General features: G+C 37.0%; 1 protein-coding gene across 6 annotated transcripts in view; it reads right to left on the reverse strand.

The window, feature by feature from the left end:
* The window catches only part of CCDC30 (coiled-coil domain containing 30), a 169,115-nt gene that overhangs the window by 132,565 nt on the left and 13,061 nt on the right, over positions 1-23,489 (reverse strand). For 2 of the 6 annotated variants that reach the window (XM_049699117.1, XM_049699114.1), the window contains exons 3-8: positions 20,419-20,491; positions 18,094-18,214; positions 13,724-13,914; positions 6,437-6,526; positions 4,961-5,114; positions 230-301 (exon numbers count right to left, since the gene is read on the reverse strand). In XM_049699117.1, coding sequence (XP_049555074.1) covers positions 230-301; positions 4,961-5,114; positions 6,437-6,526; positions 13,724-13,914; positions 18,094-18,214; positions 20,419-20,491 — 701 coding nt within the window. Of the gene's footprint in view, positions 1-229; positions 302-4,960; positions 5,130-6,436; positions 6,527-13,723; positions 13,915-18,093; positions 18,215-20,418; positions 20,597-23,489 lie in introns of those variants that run through there. The other 4 variants (XM_033421967.2, XM_049699124.1, XM_033421969.2 and 1 more) reach the window with 3 other exon arrangements.

Below are 23,489 nucleotides of genomic sequence, written 5' to 3' on the forward strand. Positions count from 1 at the left end.
CTTTTATCTTTTGTCTGGGCAGGGCTTAGCTTCTCCTCCCTCCTGCTATTTTGGAGTATCTGTCCACAGGGGACGAACTCCAACTGTTCAGCCTGGGACCCTGCCTCAGTAGCAGTAGTAGTAATATTATTATATTTATTAAGTAATATTATTTAAAAATATTACTTAACAAATTATATTATTGTTTAATATTTTATTATTAAATGTTATATCTGTTAAAATGACTCACCATTTTCTTTCAGCTTTATCAAATTTTCTTTCAATTTCTCAATTTCTAGTCGAGACTTCTCAAGTGCAGAATCTAAAAGAAAAAAAAGAACAAAATATTTGTGTATGGAGCAACTGATTAGTATAATAATCAAATTTCAAACGACTATTTCTCTTTGAACACTTTCTGATGGCTGTCCCCTGACTTTCTGCATAAATGTCACCTCCTCCCGGAATGTTTTCCAGATTCCCCTCTTAATATTCCTACTACACCTTATATTTATCCCTGTCCTTGATATCATCTGATCTTGTAATCTTTCCCTGTTTCCCTAACCAGATTCTATGCTGAAGAGTTTGGACTACTGTAAACAACAGGAACAGCTGAAAGTTTTTAAGCATGGTACTACCAGTTTAGTAAAAAGAAATTACACACAGAAATACTTAAAATTAATTCCTGCAATTAATAATATTTAGAATTTTGCCAGTAGTTTCTAGAAATATCAAAATAGCAAAATTCCAGGAAATAGCTTTTGGTACTATTCAAGAATTTTATGAGGAGAGCAGAAGGGCGTAAGGAAAGTACAAGGGGCATTGGAGTCTTTTGGATTTGGGTGCTCTAACCCAGGTTTAATCACTTTGCCTCCTGTGGTTTACTCATCACCAATGGTATGGCTGATAGGTTTTCTATAACGGCAAGTTGAGGAATCTCCCAGAAGTAAGACACTAACATGAATCTTGTAAGAGATCATTCCCAATCACACAGAAAAGGTGCACGAGGAAATCAGGCACAAGCTTCCGAGAGTCTTCTCCCAGCGGAGTCACACAGGATGTGCTTAATTTCTCCAGCAACGAATTGACAATTCGTGTGAAATGTTGTCTACCAGGAAAATTCATTACAGACTTGGTGGCCAACATATTTATTGGGGGCTGGTGACATAGACGCCACCTTCTGCCTAGGACACATCAAAATCCCAGACTCTCAGAAGGAAAGCAGGTTTTCAGCATAAATCATATTGTTTGTACAAAGAGGTCAAGCACAGTGAGCCACTATTACAAATTGGGGAATGCTGGGAACCTTCCCCAAATGCAAGTTTCCAGATGCTAGCCAAGGGCTAACCTGACAAGCAGGACTTTCTAAGGACAGCAGTGTCAAGTTTTCTTCTTCTTCTTTTTTTTTTACATCTTTATTGGAGTATAATTGCATTACAATGTTGTGTTAGTTTCTGCTGTACAATAAATTGAATCAGCTATATGGATACATGTATCCCCATATCCCCTCCCTCTTGAGCCTCCCTCCTACCCTCCCTATTCTTCCACCCCTCTAGGTCATCACAAAGCATCAAGCTTATCTCCCTGTGCTATGCAGCAGCTTCCCACTAGCAGGTTTTCTATATTAACTATTTTCTGCACAGGATGGATATACCACGTTTTGTTTATCTACTCACCAAATGATGGACGTTTGAGTTGTTTCTATGTTTTGGCTACTGTAAATAATAGTGCTCTGAATATTCACATACAAGGTTTATTTTTAAATTTATTTTACTGAAGTGTAGTTGACTTACAATGTTGTGTTAATTTCTCATACAAGTTTTTGAGTGGACATACGTCTTCATTTCTCCTGAGTCACGCAGGAGTGGAATTGCTGAGTCACATGATAATTTTACATTTAACACCTCGAGAAACTGCCAAATTGTTTTCCAAAGTGTCTGCATCATTTTATAATCCCATCAGCAATGTTCCAATTTCTACACTCCTTGCCAACACTTGTCATTGTCTTTTTTATTACAGCCATTCTAGAGGGTGTGAAGAGGGATCTCATTGTTTTAATTTGCACTTCCCTAATGACCAATGATGTTGAGCATCTTTTCATGTGCCTATTGGCCATTCATATACCTTCTCTAAAGAAATGTCTACTCAAATTTTATTTTGTTTATTTTAAAATTGGGCTGTCTTTTTATAATAATATAAAAGAATATGTGAGAATTCTTCATATATTCTGGATATGAGTCCAACATCAAACACATAATTTGCAAATATTTCTCTCAGTCTATGGTTTGTCTTTTCACTTTCTTCTTAGTATATTTTGAAATACAGAAATTTTAAACTTGGAGTAAGTACAATTTATTAGGTTTTCTCTTATCACTCTTGCTTTTGGTGTTATATCTAACATATGATTGCCTAACTCCAGATCATAAGGATTTACTCCTGTGTTTTCTTCTAAGCATTTTATAATTTTAACTCTTACGTTTAGTTCTGTGGTCCACTTTCAGTTAATTTTTGTGTGGGTGTGAGGTAGGGGCCTGTATTATTTTGAAGCATCTCCCAGACATCATATCATTCATCTATAAATATTTCACTATGTATGTCTAAAAGATAAGGACTCTTCTAAAATATAAACTCAATACCATTATGTGTGATTAAGGAAATTTAACAAGAATTCCTTAATACAAATAGCCAATTAGCATTCAAACTTCCAACTGTTTCATAAATGTTAAAAAACCTGTTTGAATCAGAATCCAGTAAAGGCCACACATTATATTTGGTTAATAATTCCTTCAAACCTTTAAAAATTCATCTTTTTCTTGTAATTTATTTATTGGAGAATAAATAAATATTTGGCGTGTATTCTTTTTTATTATTGAAAATTACTTTTATTATTGGCCAAAATTTTTCATTCCCATCCAAATTTTTGGGTGTGATATAAAGAGAGCTAGAAAATAAACTAAAATAAAGTCCTTCATTTAAAAGAGTCAGTTTGTTGAAATAAATAGGCTAATACTTGGGAAACACTATCATGTAACACATACACCTAGGGATAAATTCTGGCTTATATAAATTGATGGATGATTCAAGAAGTAACACGTAAAACCCACACTGACACTACATGTGATATTTTAAAAGGACTTGCTAACTCAGCTTGCCAGCGGTCCCCTGGGGATACTCACTGTGCAGACAGTTTTCAATTAATAGTTTAGGATCCACCAGAGCAACCAAGTGCTGATGGAACAGGGTGCTATGTGATTGTGTTCTGCTGCATCCAAATGTAACTAAACATAACAGGGCTCCTGCTCTTTCCTTTGTCCTTCTGTACTACAAGTAGCAGACTGCTTCTCATTAGACTCACGTGGCCAAATTTCTTTTTTTTTCTAATTGGGTTTATTGAGATAATACTTTGCATACAGTAAAATTCATCCTTTTAAGTAATTTGATGAATTTTGACAAATATATGCAATTGTGTACCCATTCGCCCAATTTTCCATCATTCTGAAAAGGTCATTTGTGTTCACTGTTTAAAATGCATTCTTAACAAAATCTCAACCCTCCTGATATTCTTTGTTTTTAATTCCACAATCAATTTGGCAGGATCATTATTGTTTTATACATTTAACATTTCTAAGAAATGATCCTACAGTAACATATATACTGCATGAAAAAGAATCAGTCTAATTTCTTTAATTATTGCAAATTATATAGAGAGGAAATCATTTAAAAAATTTAAATTTCATGCTAAAATAAATTATAGATAAAGCAAAGATTGAAACATAAATAATAAATCCATAAACGCACTAAAAGAAAAAAAAAACACCAGAGGAGAACATTTTCAATAATTGTGTAGTGATACAGAAAAGGCTTTACACATGAAAACCCAGACGCCATAAAGAATAACTTGGTTAAATCTGATTTGATAAATATTAGCATTTCTATATGGCAAAAAAACTTAACATGACATTTATATCCAACAAAAGGCTCATATCCAGAATATACAGAAAACTCCTACAAATTAATAAACTCCTACAAAACATAAAGATACAACCCAATAGAAAAATATGTGCAAGACTTGAGCAGGAACTTCACAAAATAGTATATCTAAATGAGCAATAACAACAACAACAAACATGTTAAAGGATTTTCACATCGTTAGCTGTCAGGGAAATGCAAAGTAAAGCCACAATTAAATACTAGTACATACTCATCAGAAAAGGTAAAATTAATAAGACTGACAATACTGAGTATTGATAAAGAATGTGAAGCAACCAAAATCTCATATACAACTGAGAAGACCTTAAGTTAATACAACTATTTGGAAGACAGTATGGCAGTATCTACCAAAGTAGAACAAACCCGTAACCCTTTGATCTACTAATTCTACTCTTAGGAATGTCATGATCAGAGATGTACAGATAAGCACAAGAATATTCATAGCAGCAAAATTCATAATAGAGCACAACTGGAAACAACATAATTGTCCATCATCAGTAGAATGGATAAATAGAATACATTGAGTAGGCTTATTCAATGGAACACTAGAGTACAAACAACAAAAGTGAACAAACTACTGCTACATGCAACAACATAAATGAATCTCACAAGCATAAGATTGAACGAAAGAAACAAACTAAAGGATGCATACTCCCTGTAGTCAAAACTCAGAAATAACCTTAAAAGTGAGGAGAGTCATTATTTTTGGGGAGGAGAGAATATGTAGACATAGGAAGAAGAAACAGGGCTTCCAGACTGCTGGAGATTTCTTGCACTGGGTAGTGTAAATATTGGAGTTGTACACTTTTTGGTAGGTATGTTATGCTATGCTTCAATAAAAATTTCTGGACACTGTAGAAAATGAGGCTGTATATCAGACTTTTATGTGTTTATCTTAAAAGATTTTTTTTCTCAGTGCTCTCATGTTCCAACCTGAGTAGGATCACTACACTTAAAACATTGTTAGACATGTTCATCTGTAACCACAGCTTACCTAATTTACTCTGTTCTTTCTCCTTCCCTTGCAGTTCATCAGTGAGCCTTTGGATCTCTTCGTGGGCCATCCCTAACCTCCTTGTTACTTGTTCCATATCTTTCTCTCTGCAGTTTTGTGATATTTTACCTTTTTCTGGGTCTTCATCATGGGACTGAAATAAAACCATTGTTAGTAGTACACCAAAAAGTAAATATACCCTTATGACATCGTGCTATTACCTAAAAATGTTTGAAAGCCAATAAAGAAGAGTAGCAAACAGAATATTTATGTGCATTTATTTTATTAGGTTGAACCATAGAAAAATGGTGATATTTGATTGTTTTTAACCTATAAACATGCAATTTCACAAGGTTCAAACCTAACATATCTAAGAGATTATGGTTATATAATAGAAATTTAATGATAAAAATTATCATCTGGCCACAGAGAGTGAAAATACTCATTTATATGGTAATTAAATATAGTTTATAAAATGCCTTTACATAAGGTATTTCATTTAATTTCAAGGTATGTACACAATTAAGGCTCAAATCATGTTTAGAGCTCCTTTCCTACAATTACTTTCAAAGCATTTTAAAAACTAAGTAAGAAATTCAACCTCAATGATATTTTGCTTTTGATCCCCGAGATATGTATTTATTTTATATGAATATAATCATTACACAAATTTTTCTAAAAAATAAGAAAATAACCAATACCATCTACATAACAAAACTATTTTTAGCTTACTGGTATATTTCCTTGCAGTATTTTTTATTTATGTACATTCTTTACATAGTCATAATCCTAATCTATATACACGTTTCTGTCTGGCTTTTTCATTTAACATTATATGAGGAACATTTTTCTATATTGCTGTACAGATTTTGTAATGATTATTTTTAAAGGCTATATAATATTCCAGTGGGTGCAGATAATTTATATAATCATTTCAACATTTTGGTAGTTTCCAATTTTTGCTATTGAAAATAATACTATGATGGATATACAGTTTCATCCATATATATTTATCTTGGGTTACTTCCCATTGTTAAACTCTCTGTATATGTTTTATTCACTGGATGTAGCTCTTAATAACATTTCCCCAGATCAAAAACTAATTTCTACAAACAGAATTAATTATATGTAAAATAATGTGCTATACAGTCTAAAGGACTCCCCCGCCAAAAGAAGCTCCAAACGTATTTGGGAAGAAGTGTGTACTGTCCCAAGGTGATTTTTCAAAGGACATAACACACATCGATTGTTTAAGCTTTGATACATTCAATAAAAATCAGCTATTGTGTTAAATGGGTGATTGACTTTTTTCTTCTTCCCAAATTTTTGTGATGTGTTTATAATACTCTTATGCACAACTGATATCTTTTAGCATGGATTTGTACATTTTAATATATTCAAACAAAATACTTCCAAGATAAAAGCTAACCTGTAACTAGCTACTATTATTAAGAAAAGATTGTAATTTTTTCTTACCTCACTCAGACTTTTTTTAAACTGATGCACAAGTTCTTGATGTTTCTGATGTTCCCTTTGCAGAGGCTGGTGAGTTTGTTCAAATTTCTCCTAAGTAAATATTAAGAGGTGAATGAAAATTACATCAATCAGCTTCATGAATAAAAATGTCATTTAAATTTTAAAAAATAACCACGTAAAAAAAGAGGGAGCACAGTCCAATCTATTTTATGAAGCGAGACCATGCATTCTCAATGAGACAATATTGCCCCCAAGGGAGTGCAAACTGATTTCTAGGGGGGGAAAAATCTTACCCTTTCAAGTACAAAGTGCAGATGCCTACAGTACAAAAATAGAATTACTGTATATCAGTGCCATTAAAATTTCATGGGAGAGAGACAGAAAAAATTATCTAAGAAGTGTCATTATTGGGTTTCCCTGGTGGCATAGTGGTTAAGAATCCGCCTGCCAATGCAGGGGACACAGGTTCGAGCCCTGGTCTGGGAAGATCCCACATGCCGTGGAGCAACTAAGCCCATGCACCACAACTACTGAGCCTGCTCTCTAGAGCCCACAAGCCACAACTACTGAGCCTGTGCGCCTAGAGCCCGTGCTTCGCAACAAGAGAAGCCACTGCAATGAGAAGCCTGTGCATTGCAATGAAGAGTAGCCCCCACTCGCCGCAACTATAGAAAAGCCCAAGCACAGCAAGGAAGACCCAACGCAGCCAAAAATAAAATAAATTAAACAAACAAAATAAAAGAAACTTTAAAAAGTGTCATTATGGAGGCAATAATGAAAAAAAAGGTTGGCTAACACTGGCTAGCCAGACCTTGATATTAAAGCCTGACAACGATAATACAAAAAGAAAACTCACAGGGCAACCTCACTCATAAACACAGATACAAAAACGTAAACAAAATTTTATCAAACTGAATCTATAATATTTAGAAAGGATAACAAATCATGAACAAGTTGGATTTATCCCAGGAATGCAAGACATTAGAAAAATTAATCAATGAAATTCTCACATTAACAGATGAAAGTTCTAAATTACTTCATTACCTCAATAGCTATAGAAAAACCATTTTATAAACTCAACATTAATTCCTAATAAAAGCTCTTAACAAACTAGGAATGAAAGAGAACTTTCTTAACCTGGCAAAGGGTATCATTAAAAAAAAAACCCAACCCTTAATCAAACATCATACCACTGAATACTTTTTCTCTAATATCATTAACCAGACAAGTATGTCTCCTATTCAAGATAATACTGGAGATCCTAGCCAGTATAGTAAGGTAAATAAAAGAATTAAAAGGAATCAAATTGGAAAGGAAGAAACGAAAGTATCATTATTCCCAGATAGGACTGTACAGGTAGAAAAAATTTTAAATCTTCAAATAAATTATTAAGATGAGAAATTTTAGCAACATTGGTAGGTATAGTCAATATATAAAAATAATTATACTTTTAATACTAGCAATCATTAGAAAATTAAATTCTTAATAAATATAGCATTAATAGTACCCAAAAATATGAAGTACCTAGCAATAAATATTTTAAAAATGTGCAAGATTTTGTAGGGAAAATTATAAAACTTTGTTTATATACATTAAAAAATAAATGGAAAGACAGTCCATGATCACAAATGATATCAATAATTTAAGATAATCAATTCCTCTTAAATTGATTTATAGATTCAATAAAAGCAAAAATCAAAATCCCAGAAAGCAAGGATTACAAGACAGAAAAACACTAACCATAAGACAAATGATTGATAAATTGAACTACATTAAAGTTAAGAACTTCCATTCATTAAAAGACACTATTAAGAATATTAAAAAGACAAACCACAAAGTGGAAAAAGAAGTATTTATGATACACATAATCAATAAAAGACTTGAAACCAGAACATAGAGAATTCCTGTAAATCAGTAAGAAAAAGACAACTCTGTTTTTAAATGGACAAAAGACCTGAATAAACACTAATACAATGGGAAATCCAAATGACAATCATACTAAGTTCACTACTAATCAGGGAAATGCTAATTAAAACCAATATGAGATATCATTATGCACCCAGTAGTTTAGCAAAAATTTAAAAGTCTGGCAACATCAAGTGTTGATGAGGAACAAAGACACTCTCATACACTATTTATTGGTGCCAGTATAAATTGGTACCACTACTTAAGGAGACAGTTTGACATTATCTGGTAAAGCTGAAGATCTACATACTCTGTAACTCCCTAAATCTACTCCTGGGTATATACCTTACACAAGTGCATGCACATATATAAGAATATTCATAGCAGCATAACTGACAGATTATATTACATTCATAATAGATATAAATTGGAAACAACCCAAAACAACTTAGTATGGATAGTCTCATGCCATATATTCACATGATGGAATGATACATAGTAATGACAAGCTAATTAAAAATAAATAATACAAACATAATGTTTTACAAAAAAGCAATTCCCAAAGTTGATTCCTTGTATGTAATGTTCAAAAACAGACAAAACTAAACTACTATATATATATTTAGGGAGGCACACCTTTGTGGGGAGGAAGGGAGTTGTGATCAGAAAAGGAAGCTTCTAGGAATTTGGCAATGTTGTATTCCTCACAGGACCAATGGGTACATGGGTGTTTGTTCCATAACTATTTGTCAAACTGTATTTTTTAAGTTTTACCGTTTTTCTGCATATATGCTGTTATATTCCACAATAAAATGTGTTTTTTTAAATCTTTGATTATTCTTGGCATTAAATGTCATCCCTTTGTCCTCTGCCCCATGCAACAATAAAGTGATTAAATAAATTTTGATACATCCATTCAAAAGAATATATGTTGTCAAACAGACTAAGGCAAATCCATATACACTAATACAGAAAGTGAAAACAATATGCACAATGGAACATAATTTGTATTTTAAGAGGATGAAAATTTTCTGGAAAGATAAATAAAAAATTGTCAGCAGTGGTAGTTTAGGAGTATGGAACTGAGGATTTGGGGTGAGAAAACTCATTTTTCATTCAATTTTATACTGCTTGAATCTGTTTCTACTATGTGCCTGTATTAAGTCAGAAAACCAACAAAAAACAAATGTTAGGTAAAATGTAATTAGTGTATAGATCAGGCCTTGCAAAATTCTTCAACTTCCGTGTCACTTTATGTGGCCTCACTTTGGTTGGAATGACTCTCTCATCTACTTTATGCACAGGTTGATTCAGTATTGGCCTATTAAAATATACCTAGGGGGACTTCAGTGGCTAAGAATATGCCTGCCAATGCAGGGGACACAGGTTTGAGGCCTGGTCCAGGGAGATCCCACATGCCGCGGAGCAATGAAGCCCATGTGCCACAACTACTGAAGCCCACGCCCCTAGAGCCTGTGCTCCTTAACAAGAGAAGCCACCTCAATGAGAAGCCCACACAACACAACGAAGAGTAGCCCCTGCTCGCCACAACTAGAGAAAGCCCACATGCAGCGATGAAGACCCAACTCAGCCAAAAATAATAAATAAATTAATTAATTTAAAAAATATATATATATACACACACACACCTAGGGAGGCAATGAAATTTTTACAAGTTACATTTCATAATAAGATCTTTGAAAAATCTTTTTTTTTTGCAATACATGGGCCTCTCACTGTTGTGGCCTCTCCCGTTGCGGAGCACAGGCTCCGGTTGCGCAGGCTCCGCAGCCATGGCTCACGGGCCCAGCCGCTCTGCGGCATGTGGGATCCTCCTGGACCGAGACACGAACCCGTGTCCCCTGCATCGGCAGGTGGACTCTCAACCACTGCGCCATCACGGAAGCCCTGAAAAATCTTTTTAAAAAAATTTTTTAAAGGTATAACTGATATATAATAACTGCACATATTTATAGTGTACATATTTTTTTACATGTATCCATCCATGAAACCAATACCACAATAAAGATAATGAAAATATTCATCACCCTTAAAAGTTTCCTACACTTCCTTATAATTCATTCCTCCCCTAACACTGTCCCCAGGCAACCACTGATCTGTTTCTGTTACTATATATTAGTTTGCATTTTCTACTATTTTATACAAATGGAATCATAGACTATGTACTCTTTTTGGTCTGGCTTATTTCACTTAGATTATTATTTTGAAATTTATCTGTTTTGTTGTATATTTATCCTTTTTTATTACCAAGTAATATTCCATTCTATGGATCTATACATTTACCTTTTGATGAACATTTGAGTTGACTTTAGTTTAGGGCTACTACAATTAAAGTTGCTGTAACATGTATGTCTTTATGTGGGCACATTCTTTCATTTCTCTTGGGTATATTCCTAGGAGTGGAATGGCAGGGTTATGTGATAAGTATGTGTTTGACTTTTTAAGGCAATGCTAAACTAGTTTCCACAAGTGGTTGTATCATTTTATATTCCCATCAGTAGGATAAGGGAATTCCAGTTGCTCCACATTGTCACCAGCACTCGATATGGTTAGTCTTAAATTTTAGCCATTCATCGATACATTAATAGTTACCTCATAATAAATTACTTCATTGTAATTTCTGTGTTTTCCTAATAATAAATGAAGTTAAGCATCTTTTCATGTGTTTATTTACCATTTGTATATGTTCTTCAGTGCAGTCACTTTTTAAGTCTTTTGACCAGTTTTTAGTTGGGTTGTATGTGTTATTATTGTTGAGTTATAAGATTTATTTATATAGTTAGATACAAAGCTTTTGTTGGATATATTTTTAAAAAAATTATCTCCCTTCTGTGGCTTGCTCTTTTATTTTTGTCTTTTGAAGAGCAAATGTTCTGAACTTTTATGAAGTCCAATGTTTTTTCTTTTCCTGTCTTATAAAAATCTTGCCAAACCCAAGGTCACTAAGATTTTCTTCTGTAAATTTTATCTCCTACATGATCTATGAACCATTTTGAGTTAATTTTTGTATATGATATAGGACAAATGTATTGTAAGGTCTAAACTTTCATGTGTTACCTTGACACCCTTGTAACTCACAGTGCACCAAAAGCCTAAGCATGAATTCCCTTGCTTTTGCCAGATATGCCCCCATCCAACGGGAAAGATTCTCCACCCAGCTAGTGCCCTTATCAGCCAGAACAGCTATATTTTATCCAGTTCTCAGCCTAATGGCTGCCATTTCACTGCCAACCCATGGAATTTTTTAAACAAGCCAGTCATATCCTCCCATGAGAACTAGGGGGCACCTCATCCTATTGGTACTATAAAGTCTGTCTCCCATGGCCCCTATGGGTTCACTCCATTCCTGAGTACAACCCCTGTGGCTCTGCATGACAGGCAGTGTCCTCCCTGGGCTGTGAGTCTATCTGACTAATAAACTATCAATCACATCTCTGTTCAAGGTTGGGTGTCATGTATTTGGCTATCTCATAGTGTTTAGAGTAGGGACTCCCTCCTTTACCAGTGGGGAAGGGAACCTCAATAGAGTTGAGGGTTTTGTTTTTGTTTTTTTGCATATGTCTATCCAATTGTGCCAGCATTGTTTGTTGAAAAGTGTATCTTTTCCCCATTAAATTACCTTGGCACCTGTGTTGAAAATCAATTTACCATGTAGGTGTGGGTCTATTTCTAGACTCCTTATTCTGTTCCATTGATCTGTATATCTGCCTTTATACCAATACTGCACTTTCTTGATTACTGCAGTTTTGTGGTAAGTCTTGAAAGCAGGAAGTGTGTATCTTCCAACTAGTTCTTCTTTTCCAAAGTTGTTTTGGCTATTCTAGTTCCTTTGCATTTCCTTATCAATTTTTGAATCGGCTTGTCAATTTCTACAAAAAAGTGACTCTACTGATTACTTTATGCTCAGGTAAATTACAACATTAGCTTAAACAAAATATAACTGGGAATGTGACACATTTTATGAATTACATTGTATAATAACAAAAACCCTTTGTAGTATATCTGTTTTAATTCTTTCTGTCCATTAGTGGTAAAACTATGACTTAGTAGTGACTGGGTAGATAGCCTTAGGGTCATCCCAGACTTCACCTCCACAGTGTCCAATTTGTTTTATAGATTCCATCTCCTTCATAACTCCTTCTTCCCTTCTGTATTACACTCTGAGCTTTGTTTTTGGTTCTCATTCTTTAATTAATTATTTGTTAACATCCCCTGAAATCCCGGCTTCCAAACTGGTCCCTATCCAATCCACCCCTCTACTGTGACCACAGTGATTTTTCTAAAACACAAATCAGATCATGTTACTCTCCTCTTAAAATCATTTAGAGACTCTCCAGACCAACTATAACAGTTAGTCATTTGTACATTCAAAATATTTTTATGCCTCCAGTATGCTCCAGGAACACTGTTGGGTACTGATTCCAAACTCTCTAGCTTAGTATATGAGTCTCACCATGTAGTGGTTTCTGAAAATATCTCCAGGCACATTTCTCAGCATTGACTCACATGAACCAGTATGTATTATACATTGTTTCCTCTGCCAGAAATGTCTTTCCCATCTTCTTCATCCAGCTAACACTCAGCTTTCAAAATGGTCCTCAACATTACCTCTGCTGGAAGCCTTTTCTACCCATACTGACTCAGCCCCCCCGCTGAGTTTTCACTTTATCACAGAGCTTTCCACACTGAATTATAACCACTGGTTTCTTTCTTTCCTTCATTAGCTTGTAAGTTCCTTGCAAGTCCAAATTATTTCTAATTTGACTTTGTTCCTACATCCACAAGCACAAAGCCTGGCACATGGTAAGTTCTCAATAAATCATAACAATAAAGCTAATTGACATGTGAGGTACTATTCTAGAGCTTTACGTATATTATTTCATTTTCATGATCACCTTGTGGAGTAGTTCAGTTGCTCCCAGATTTTATAGAAATTGAGGCTCACAAAAGTTAAGCAACTTGTTCAAGGACATACTGCTAACAAGTGGTAGAGGAGGTCCATTTAAACCCAAAGCCTATACTCTTTTTTTTTTTTTTTTTTTGCGATACGCGGGCCTCTCACTGTTGTGGCCTCTCCTGTTGCAGAGCACAGGCTCCAGACGCGCAGGCTCAGCAGCCATGGCTCACACGCCCAGCCGCTCCACGGCATGTAGGATCTTCCCGGACCGGGGCACGAACCCATGTCCCCTGCATCGGCAGACGGACTCTCAACCACTGCGCCACCAGGGAAGCCCAAAGCCTATATTCTTAAGCGCTATCAAAACTGGCTTCCTGATAGTTTAATGTATGAATGGTTAAATGAACAAATTCAGTTTTCAACTAGCCTGTCTCTTACTCAATTACCCAGTTAATTTTGAATACCTGGGGAAATTCTTTCTGTAGGTTGCTGCTCAGACATCTTTGTGATTCTGGTTTGGGATCCCCTCGTTCCAGTTTCCTCAAGAGTGTACTTCTTTCCATGAGTAAGTGTGCAATCTGTTCACTAGGGCTGCTCAGAGCTATTTCAGACAAGCCTTCTTGATACAATATTTCGACCTCCTTTATTTGCACTTCTGTTAGGAAGAAACACCAGAAACACAATTGTTAAAAGAAATGCAGGCAAATAACTAAAAAGTAGTGGGAAAAGGTTCTCAAAAGCCGTAGATATTCTTACTACTTGCAGAAGTTTAAAATTTGTTCTTGCATAACTTTAAAGTGTATTGTTGTTTTAGTGAGTGCTTACTATGTGGCAGGTATTATACTAAGCAGTTGAGATAAATCTATCTTATTTAATCTTTACAACAACCCAGTGAGGTAGGAACCATGATTTTCCCTTTTAAGAAATGAGGGCTCAGGCACCAAGAAACCAAGAAACTTGTCCACAGTCACTCAACTAATCCTGCCAACATTCTCGATGATTTCAATATTCAGGTAGATGATTATTCCAGTCCCCTGGCTTTTCAGTTCCTTTACCAGCTAACTTCCAAAGATCTAGTCCTCTACCCCACTCAGCCACCTACTCCACAGTAATTCCCTAGACCTGGTCATTAGCCTCTATAGTTTCTGTAACTTCTCCCTAGCTTCAATTTCTAACATCTTATCCTCCATTCATCCCTTCTTATGTACTAGCAGCTCAATTTCAATAATTTTTGACCATACTGGAAACTATCATCCATTGACTTTAAACACTTTTCAGTGTTCCTTATCCCATTCCTGTTCTCACTTACCCAGCTTAGATTCTATAGTCCATCATTACAATCACTCCCTTGAAAACATTCACAACTCTCTTGCGCCTCTTTCCTTCCATTATACTTGGTGACAAAACTCCAACCTGTTTAAATCCAGCTCTTCACCAGCACACTCCAGAAGCTGGATGGGGCTACAGAAAACTGCACAGGTAGTGCTGAGAGGTTTCATTTCAAACTCGTGACTACTAACCTCAGGTGAGCCCTTACTGCTGCCCAGCAATCCTCCTACATTCCCCTGCTTGTTTCATCCCTCTCCCTCATCATATCTCTAATACCTCCTTCCCCATCCTCACTCTCACCTGAATACCCTACTTTTTTTTTTTTTTTTTTTTGGTACGCGGGCCTCTCACTGTTGTGGCCTCTCCCGTTGCGGACACAGCCTCCGGACGCGCAGGCTCAGCGGCCATGGCTCACGCGCCCAGCCGCTCCGCAGCATGTAGGATCTTCCCGGACCGGGGCACGAACCCGTGTCCCCTGCATCGGCAGGCGGACTCTCGACCACTGCACCACCGGGGAAGCCCGAATACCCTACTTCTTATTTCACCAAGAAAAGAGAAGCACTCTGAAGAGAGCTTCCACAAGCTCCCCTACCAAATCTGCCAGCTCCCCCGCACTCTTCCCTCTTGTGAGATGTAACAAACTACCCTTGGCTCCTAAGGCCAGCACCACCCCCGCCCCCCTCCCCACCTTGTACACTGGATCCCATTCCCTCTCCTCTCAAAGATAAAACGCCTGCAGTTGACTCTGATCTCTATTGCCTCATGCAGCTTTCTTCCCAACTAATCATCTTAGAGACATGGTATAACATCTCCCATTAAAAACAACAGTGATGAAAACAACAAAAGTTTTTCTTCAAACTCATAACGCCCTCCAGTCCTCCACCATTTCTTCATTTCTCTTTGCAGCACAACTTCAAGAAAGGATCAAAAAAAAAAAAAAAGAAAGGATCAACCACAGCCATGTCCCCTCCCCCTCTCCTACCATTCTTTCCTGAATTCACTCCACTGGCTTTCATATCCACCACTCCACAGAAACAGCTCTCCTCAAAGTCACAATGACCCCCATGTGACCAAACCCAATGGTCAATTACCAGTCCTCACTCCACATAGCCTATCAATGGTATTTGACCCAATTGTTCCCTTCCTTTTCTTAAAACACTTCCATCATTTCTCTTATGGGACACCACACTCTGCTAGGTTTCCTCCTACCTTTCATGCCACTCCTTCTCAGACTCCTTTGCTGATTTCTTACCTTTCCAACCTCTAAACACTGGAATGACCTAGGGCCCAGCTCTGAATCTTCTTCTTTTTACTCCCTAGGTTATCTCCTACAGTCCTAAGGCTTTAAATATTTGCTATATGCTGATGACCCCCAAATTTACATCTCTAGTTCACATTGCGTTCAAAACATATACAAAATTGCCTACTTGACCTTTCCACTTGGATGTCTAATATTCACATCCAATGTAGATGTCCAAAAGCAAACTCTTTACGGTGTTCCCCAAATAGGACCTCCCATGGTATCCCCCATCTGAGTAGTTAGGAACTCCAATATTTCAACTGCTCAGGCCAAAAAGCTTTGGGTCACCAGTGATTTCTCTCCTTTTCTCCCACCAACATGAAATCCATTACCAAATCATGTTAGCTCCACCTTCAAAAGACATCCTTTAATTACAGAAGCATTTCTGATGTGACTGAGGTATGTGTTCCTAAAACAAACAAGTAAACTTGTATTTCGCAAAACTGCTCTCTAAAAATAATGAGGTTTATGGAAAAAAGGTTGGCATAGAGCACTCAAAACCTTTGTCATTGTGTAGCTAGAGTGCTATAAAAAACACTGACAATCCTAATATTATACTGGTAGATTTAAACAGATGTGTCAAATTCCTAAAAAATAGAGGAATACTATAGCAAATATAGGACTCTGTATTCTTTTAAAAAATCAGGTTTACTGTAAAGGTGAGCTAATGAAGGAGCCGAGTCTGCAGAGTTGGAAACAAAGGCAAAACGCTAAAGATTAGTAATATCTTTGCAATAAGCACTTCCAAGACAAAACATGTGGCCAAACAGCCCAGAAGAGGAACATGGGATGAACGGGCTTTATGTATAAACTCCTAGGCTTGCTGGCAGCCCAAATCATTAACATGCCGGGGAAAATTACATGTGAACTTCCACATTATAGTGACATCACTCCCCTACTTCCCAATCCTTCGTGAGCTAATTTACGTTAGGAGCAGGGCATAGAGTAGCTTCTGCTTCTTACAGTATGGCAGATTAGAGCCCTGAACAGCCCTGCTGCCGAGAACAACTAAAAATGTCAGAAGAAATTTTTAAAACTCTTAAAATGCAACCACCATATGAACAAAACTAGAATGCAAGCTTTTGAGCCAGAAGAAGAAAACTCAATTATCCAACGGATAACAAAAAAGGGGAAAAAAATGAAACCCGAGTGTAGTACATATGAATTATGTCCTGTGATTAGCTCAATTTTCTCTGCACCTGAGATTCAAAATATAGAAAAACCTTCCATCAACAGACCATTATGAAAGGAAGTTCTAAAATGAAAAAAGGACAATGATCCCAAATGGGATATCTGAGATGCAAGGAAAAATGCTGAGCAAAGAAAATCATAAATGTGTGGCAAATGTAAATAATCACTGACCATATATCATAATAATATCTAATTTATGGAGTTAAACAAATACAGTGTTCTAAAGGGGTCCTATCTGTATCTTCCCTTGTAGCTTTGGAGTACTTAATAAACATTTCCTGAGCCCTTAACATGCTAGGTACTTTACGAGGCCGGTGCTGTCGAAAACACAGAAACCAGGAAGACTAGAATGAGATCTCTGCCCCAGAAGCGCTGATACAGGTAGTTAGGACATAGTGTGGTAAGTGCTGTAATCGACATTAAAGAAAATCACCACTCTGTAATCTCTCACACACATTTGAGAATATTTCAGAATGCATACCTTAAAAAGACAGGCAGAAAATACACCTAAAACATTACAAGTACTTTTCTTTCTTTTTTATAAATTTATTTATTTATTTATTTTTGGCTGTGTTGGGTCTTCGTTGTTGCACGCAGGCTTTCTCTAGTTGCCGAGAGCGGGGGGCTATTCTTCCTTGTGGTGCACGGGCTTCTCATTGTGGGGGCTTCTCTGGTTGCAAAGCACGGACTATAGGCACGTGAGCTTCAGAAATTGTGGCTCGCGTGCTCTAGAGCGCAGGCTCAGTAGTTGTGGCACACAGGCTTAGTTGCTCCGTGGCATGTGGGATCTTTCTAGACCAGGGCTCGAATCCCCTGCATTGGCAGGCGGATTCTTAAACACTGCCCCACCAGAGAAGCCCTACAAGTACTTTTCTTGAGGTGGAGGACATGTAGTAATTTTTTTTCCTTCCTTCTACTTTTACACATTTCCCAAATTTTCTGTAATTGTCTCATGCTAATTATTAGAATTAGGGAAAAAATTAAAATTTACATGTTTACAAAAGGAAAAATTACCCGGTTTGAGTTGGAGCCCTTTAAACTCATGTCTAGGCTGCTTGCTTTCCTTTTCGTAACCATGAGAAAATGCTTCCTTTTCCTCTGGCAAGTTACAGACATGGTTTGCATAATTTTCTACCTAAGAAGAAAAGAATACATTTTCTTACAAGTCTATGAAGTGAAAGAGCCATTAAGAGATCACCATACTATCAATGTTTATAATCTAAGAAATAAACAGAAAATTCAACTTGGCTTAAGTGTGGGTCTCTCTCCCTAAACTTCCTTCCAGCTGTCATATGTTATCAGACACTTTCCCATAGATAGGATGACACATCACCACAAATTTCTGGGACAGTCACAATCGCTGATATTTTTTTCCATTAACAAATCAGGTTTCAAATCAAGTCTCCTTATCTATGGTTTAGGAAATATGGTCATGATACTCAGGAACAGAGAAGTATCTACACAGTATTTTATATCTTAAGCAAAACTCATGATTAAGATGTCTTAAATGCTAATAGGAGCTCGTATTAAAATAAACTATTGGGAATTCTTTAAAAATAGTTTCTGATTAATATGACAGCTTCACAAAAAGCACTTTTATGTGGCTAATAATAATAGACTGAAAGCTAACTATATGCTCCAGGTACTATGTTAAGGACATCAAATATTGAGTTTTCACCACAACCCTGTGACACTGTTATCTCCCCACTTCATAGGTGAGGGCGGTTGAGAGAGGCTGACGGACTTGTGTTGTCAAGCAAAGCGGAAAGCGGGGAGCCGGACTTCACACTGAGGTGGGCCAGAGCCAGAGCCTGAGCTCTTACTGTGCCAAATTGCTTAGAAGGAGACTACCAAAATAACTGCATTTTGCTGAACCGTGTTGAAGCCTTTTTTGGGGACAACTGCTCAGAACATGAACAAAAAGCTGAATGATATAGTAGAAGGAACACAGAACTGCAGTCCAACTTTATCACTCCCTGGTATGCTTCAGTTTCCTCCTCTTTAAAATGGCAGGAACAATACTACCTATTTCTAATAATAACAGTTATAATTTATTGAATACTTGCTGGGTGCCAAGTACGTATGTGAAATGTTTTCTACACGTTAATATGTGTAAACCTCACAAACCCTTTTGAAGGAGCTGTTATCATCTCCAACTTACAGAAGAGAAATTTCAAGCTCAAAGAAGTTGAGTAACTTGCCCAAGGTTACACAGAGAGTCAGTGCCAAAGGCAATTTTTCACCCCCAACTGCCTAATGTTAAAGTTCATGGTCTACTATGCTATCCTGCTTTTGTTCTAAAGGAGCTGTACTCTTCTTTAAGAGTTTGGAAATCAAACTGCCCTCTAAGAGTTAAATTTAAAAATCAACAAGTTAGCTGAGCTGAGCTGTCAAAACACAACATAGTGATCTGCAAGCAACCTGAGAAAATTTTATTAACTCATTTAAAAAAAGTAGCTTATATATAAGAAAGTAGGTTGATCAATACTGGACACATCAAAGAGTGATTAAAGAGTCAAAACGTGCCATTATCTGCTCATCTAAGGGCTAGGTACCCTGGTTCTAGGATATAACAGGTCCAGAAATAAGCGCAGGTATGAATAGCTTTATGGTGTAAATCTGGCTATCTTAGCTAGTGCTCTAAAAAATTAGAATCATTTGTTCAGCAAGTAGACGTTTGATTAAAATTTGGCTTCCTATGTAGTGTGCCTGTAGGGAAAAAAGGCATCAGTCACAGGATACATGTGTCTGGTTCCTTTGGCAGTTATATTTCTCACTGTCAACTAAAAAGCTAGTATCTATTTTTCTACAAACTTCTCTGTGAGTTTGGTCAACACAAGGTCACCTTTGAGAAGCAGATCCACTCACAGTACACTGACTAATCAGGTTTCTAAGCCTACTAGGAGGACAGTCAGCTAGAGGGTTGGTTATTGATACAAGGATGAATTTACCAAGATAATGAAAGCACGTTGAGCAGACCTATTTGGATAGTCAACTAGTCATCTCTGGGCAATGTCCTGTACATGTACTCTATTGGAAACCAATACAGCTTGTTGACATATTTCATTAAAAGAAAAGTGTACATGTGGGTGCTTTGCAAATTATACACTGATATTCAAATGCTGGTTTTTACTACGTTAATATAATGAAGGACAATGAACAAAACCAGAGCCATCTTTTTTCTTTTCTTTTTGGCTGCGCTGCGCAGCATGCGGAACTTCCCTGACCAGGGATGGAACCCGTACCCCCTGCACTGGAAACATGGGGTCTTAACCATTGGACCACCAGGGAAGTCCCAAAACCACAGCTATCTCAAAACTTTATGATATTAGTTCTTACTTCTTTAATTTCTTCCATGTGCTTCCCTGACAGCTCTTCTAGATTTCTGGCAGCAGTCCTCAGCCTGTCTTTGCTGTAACAAGCACCAGACAAAGTAGAGTTGTTCTTCTGTAAAGGCAAGGAGTTCAATACCTTCTTTCTCAAGATGGTGAAGTAAGTCTTCTAATTGAACTTCTCCCTTGATAAAAGAGATAAGCATATGTGTATGTATACACACGTGTAAGTATACTACTGCGCACGCAAGAAATCTCATATGTAGAGTTAGACTCTCTACAAAGTATAGTTTAGTTTTCCTATTAATTAATGGTTATGTTATCCATTTATAATGAGCACTTACATGAAATAGCTAGCAATACAAAAAATATTAAAGCTTTGAAGAGTTGTATTATATCTTCTAAAATAAGAAATGACATGAAATATATGCATTAAAAAAAATCAGCTTTCTGTCTGCCCAGTTCTGAAGTTTGCAATTTAATAATATGAAAATCTCCCACAGGCCCCTTGCGATGTTATAAATTCCAAAGAAGTTTCTGTCTATTCTTTTGAATATTTAGAAATAAAAGGACTCCTCTGGAAGCTAGAGAGCCCATTAATTCTGTACTATCAAGGAACTATTTTGCTCACAGAATATGTCTTACAATTTTTGTTGACTTCTAAGTCATTCAACTCTCTTCTAAAACTTCTTGGTTTAAGCCTGCCATAGATATTGTCTTTAATTTTTTTTAACTTGGAAGTAGTCATGCTACATAACAGCTTGCACTACATGGTGGGGGAGATATAAATGTCTGCTGATTGATGAAGTGGTATCTGTATTACTAGAATCACTAACTGTGAATAAGACTTGCTGGTACAATCAAACATAACTCTTAACCAAGTTAATCTGACCCAGATTGTAGGGATAAGCATAACTGTTATTGTACTGCAGCTAGTCTACATAATTATATTCAGTTTTGCTTTTTAAGAGCAAAACTATATTTTGATTATTTTTATCTTTTCTTGCTAAGTTTTCCAGAGTCGCATCCTTTTCACATCAACAGTTTTTGTGGACGATAAACAGAATGTTAATTATCATCTGATAATTAAAAAACAAAAAAGGGGACCCAGATCTGAATCTTTGTGCCCCCATGTGTCCTCCCCATGACTTACAGCTAAAAGTCTTCTCGTGCTCCTCCCCACTCTACCCCCATCGTCTGGTCCGCACCCTTACCCTCCTCCCTACAAGGTTTTTTAGCACTATTCAGTTCCTTGTGGTTTTAGTCCTGGGTATCAGGGCACACTAGGAACACATTACATTCTATGAGGCCTATTTGACAATACAGAAAAATGTTTATGTTATAATAAAGAGAAAAAGTAGACGTAAAGGTATTATTACAACTATGGTAAAAACCAGACACAGAAGGAAAAGAACGGAAGCATACACATCAAAATGTTAAAACACAGTTGTGATAAACTGATGAGATTGTGAATAATTAGAAAACAAATGTTTGAATTATTACATGTCCTATACTGGGAGTTGTTTGCCCCCGGAGAGTAGCATAGCCCCCACCCCCATGTTGTGGGGTGGAGTGGGAGAGTCTTAGGCTGGAGGAAGTGGAAAGGAGAAGGGGAAGGGGGATACTGAGAATACCTTTGGATCCTTGGCTTCTGGGAGATTTGGGGTATCGGAAGGTAAGCAGGGATATAGGAAGAAGGGGCTTGGCTGGTCAGGAGGGCGGTAGAGGCTGCAAGTCAATACCCAACTCATCCAAGCTCCTAGACTGAACGCCCTTCCAAAGCCAGAGATCTTTAACCTCCATTCCACTTAGTCATCCATGCCCATGGCTACAACCAAGCTCTTGCCATAGCCTAAACTACTGTTGAAATCCTGCAGTCCTCAGCTCCAAATGTCCCACTCTGATCACCACCTTCTGCTCTTTTCTGTGTGTGTGGTAAATTCATGAAACTTAAAATTTACCATTTTAACCATACTTAAGTGTAGAATTCAGTGGCATTAAGCACATTCACACTGTTGTGCAATCATCACCACTATCCATTTTCAGAACTTTTCATTATCCCAAACATAAACTCTGTACCCATTAAACAATGAGTCCCCATTTCCCACTGTATTCTTCTTTCTGTAGCTATAAATCTGCCTATTCTAGGTACCTCATATAGGTGGAATCCCACATTTGTCCTTTTATTTCTGGCTTATTTCCCTTAGCATAAGGTCTTTAGGTTTCATCCACTTTATAGCATGGATCAGAATTTCCTTCCCTTTTAAGGTGTAATAACATGGCATTGTATGTATTTTGTTTATCCATTCAACTGTTGATGGACATTTGGGTTGTTTCCACCTTTTGACCATTGTGAATAACGCTGCTATGAACACTGGTGTAACAAGTATCTGTTTGAGTCCCTGCTCGTTGTTTTGGAATTGCTGGATATATAAATCTATGTTTAACTTTTTGAGGAGCTGCCATAAAAATATAAATAATAACCATAGTAATGGGTATGAAGTTGTTGCTTTCTTAAACTATACTTATTCTATAATAATAGTTGAACCCTCCAGTCTCTGGACCATTACATCCTCTCTCAAACTACCAGAAACTCTTTGGTTTCACTTATTTCCCCCTCAAGCCTGGACCCAACTGTTGTTCATTTCAATCAATCTCTCACCAATGTCCCCAGTTATCTAGCTCCTTGTCTCACCTTCCCTTTAAACCCAAACCCAGGGGAAAGTTTGACCATTTGACTTTCCTCTGCCTAATTTTAGTTTGCTGAGTTGCTGGTAGAGAAAAATGCAACAAGTATGCAGACTGGAGCCACTACAAATCCGTGGTCTGCAGCCTGGGCCAAGCTCCTTTACTTGCATAGGTCATCCTATGCGCTTTGCCAGCTTCTGCTACCATTTCACTCTGTAAATATTCAGGATTTCCACCTCTCCCATCAAACTCCAAATCTCACGTCTCCCCTCCACCTCTCCCATCAAACTCCAAATCTCACCTCTCCCCTCTGCGGTTCGACGACCTTGTCTCCCATAGCACTAGTAAAACTAAGGCCATCATAAAACTCTGGATATCACCACCGGCGTT

The sequence above is a fragment of the Orcinus orca genome, chromosome 1 (genome assembly GCF_937001465.1).
Source record: "Orcinus orca chromosome 1, mOrcOrc1.1, whole genome shotgun sequence".
Classification (NCBI taxonomy): domain Eukaryota; kingdom Metazoa; phylum Chordata; class Mammalia; order Artiodactyla; family Delphinidae; genus Orcinus; species Orcinus orca.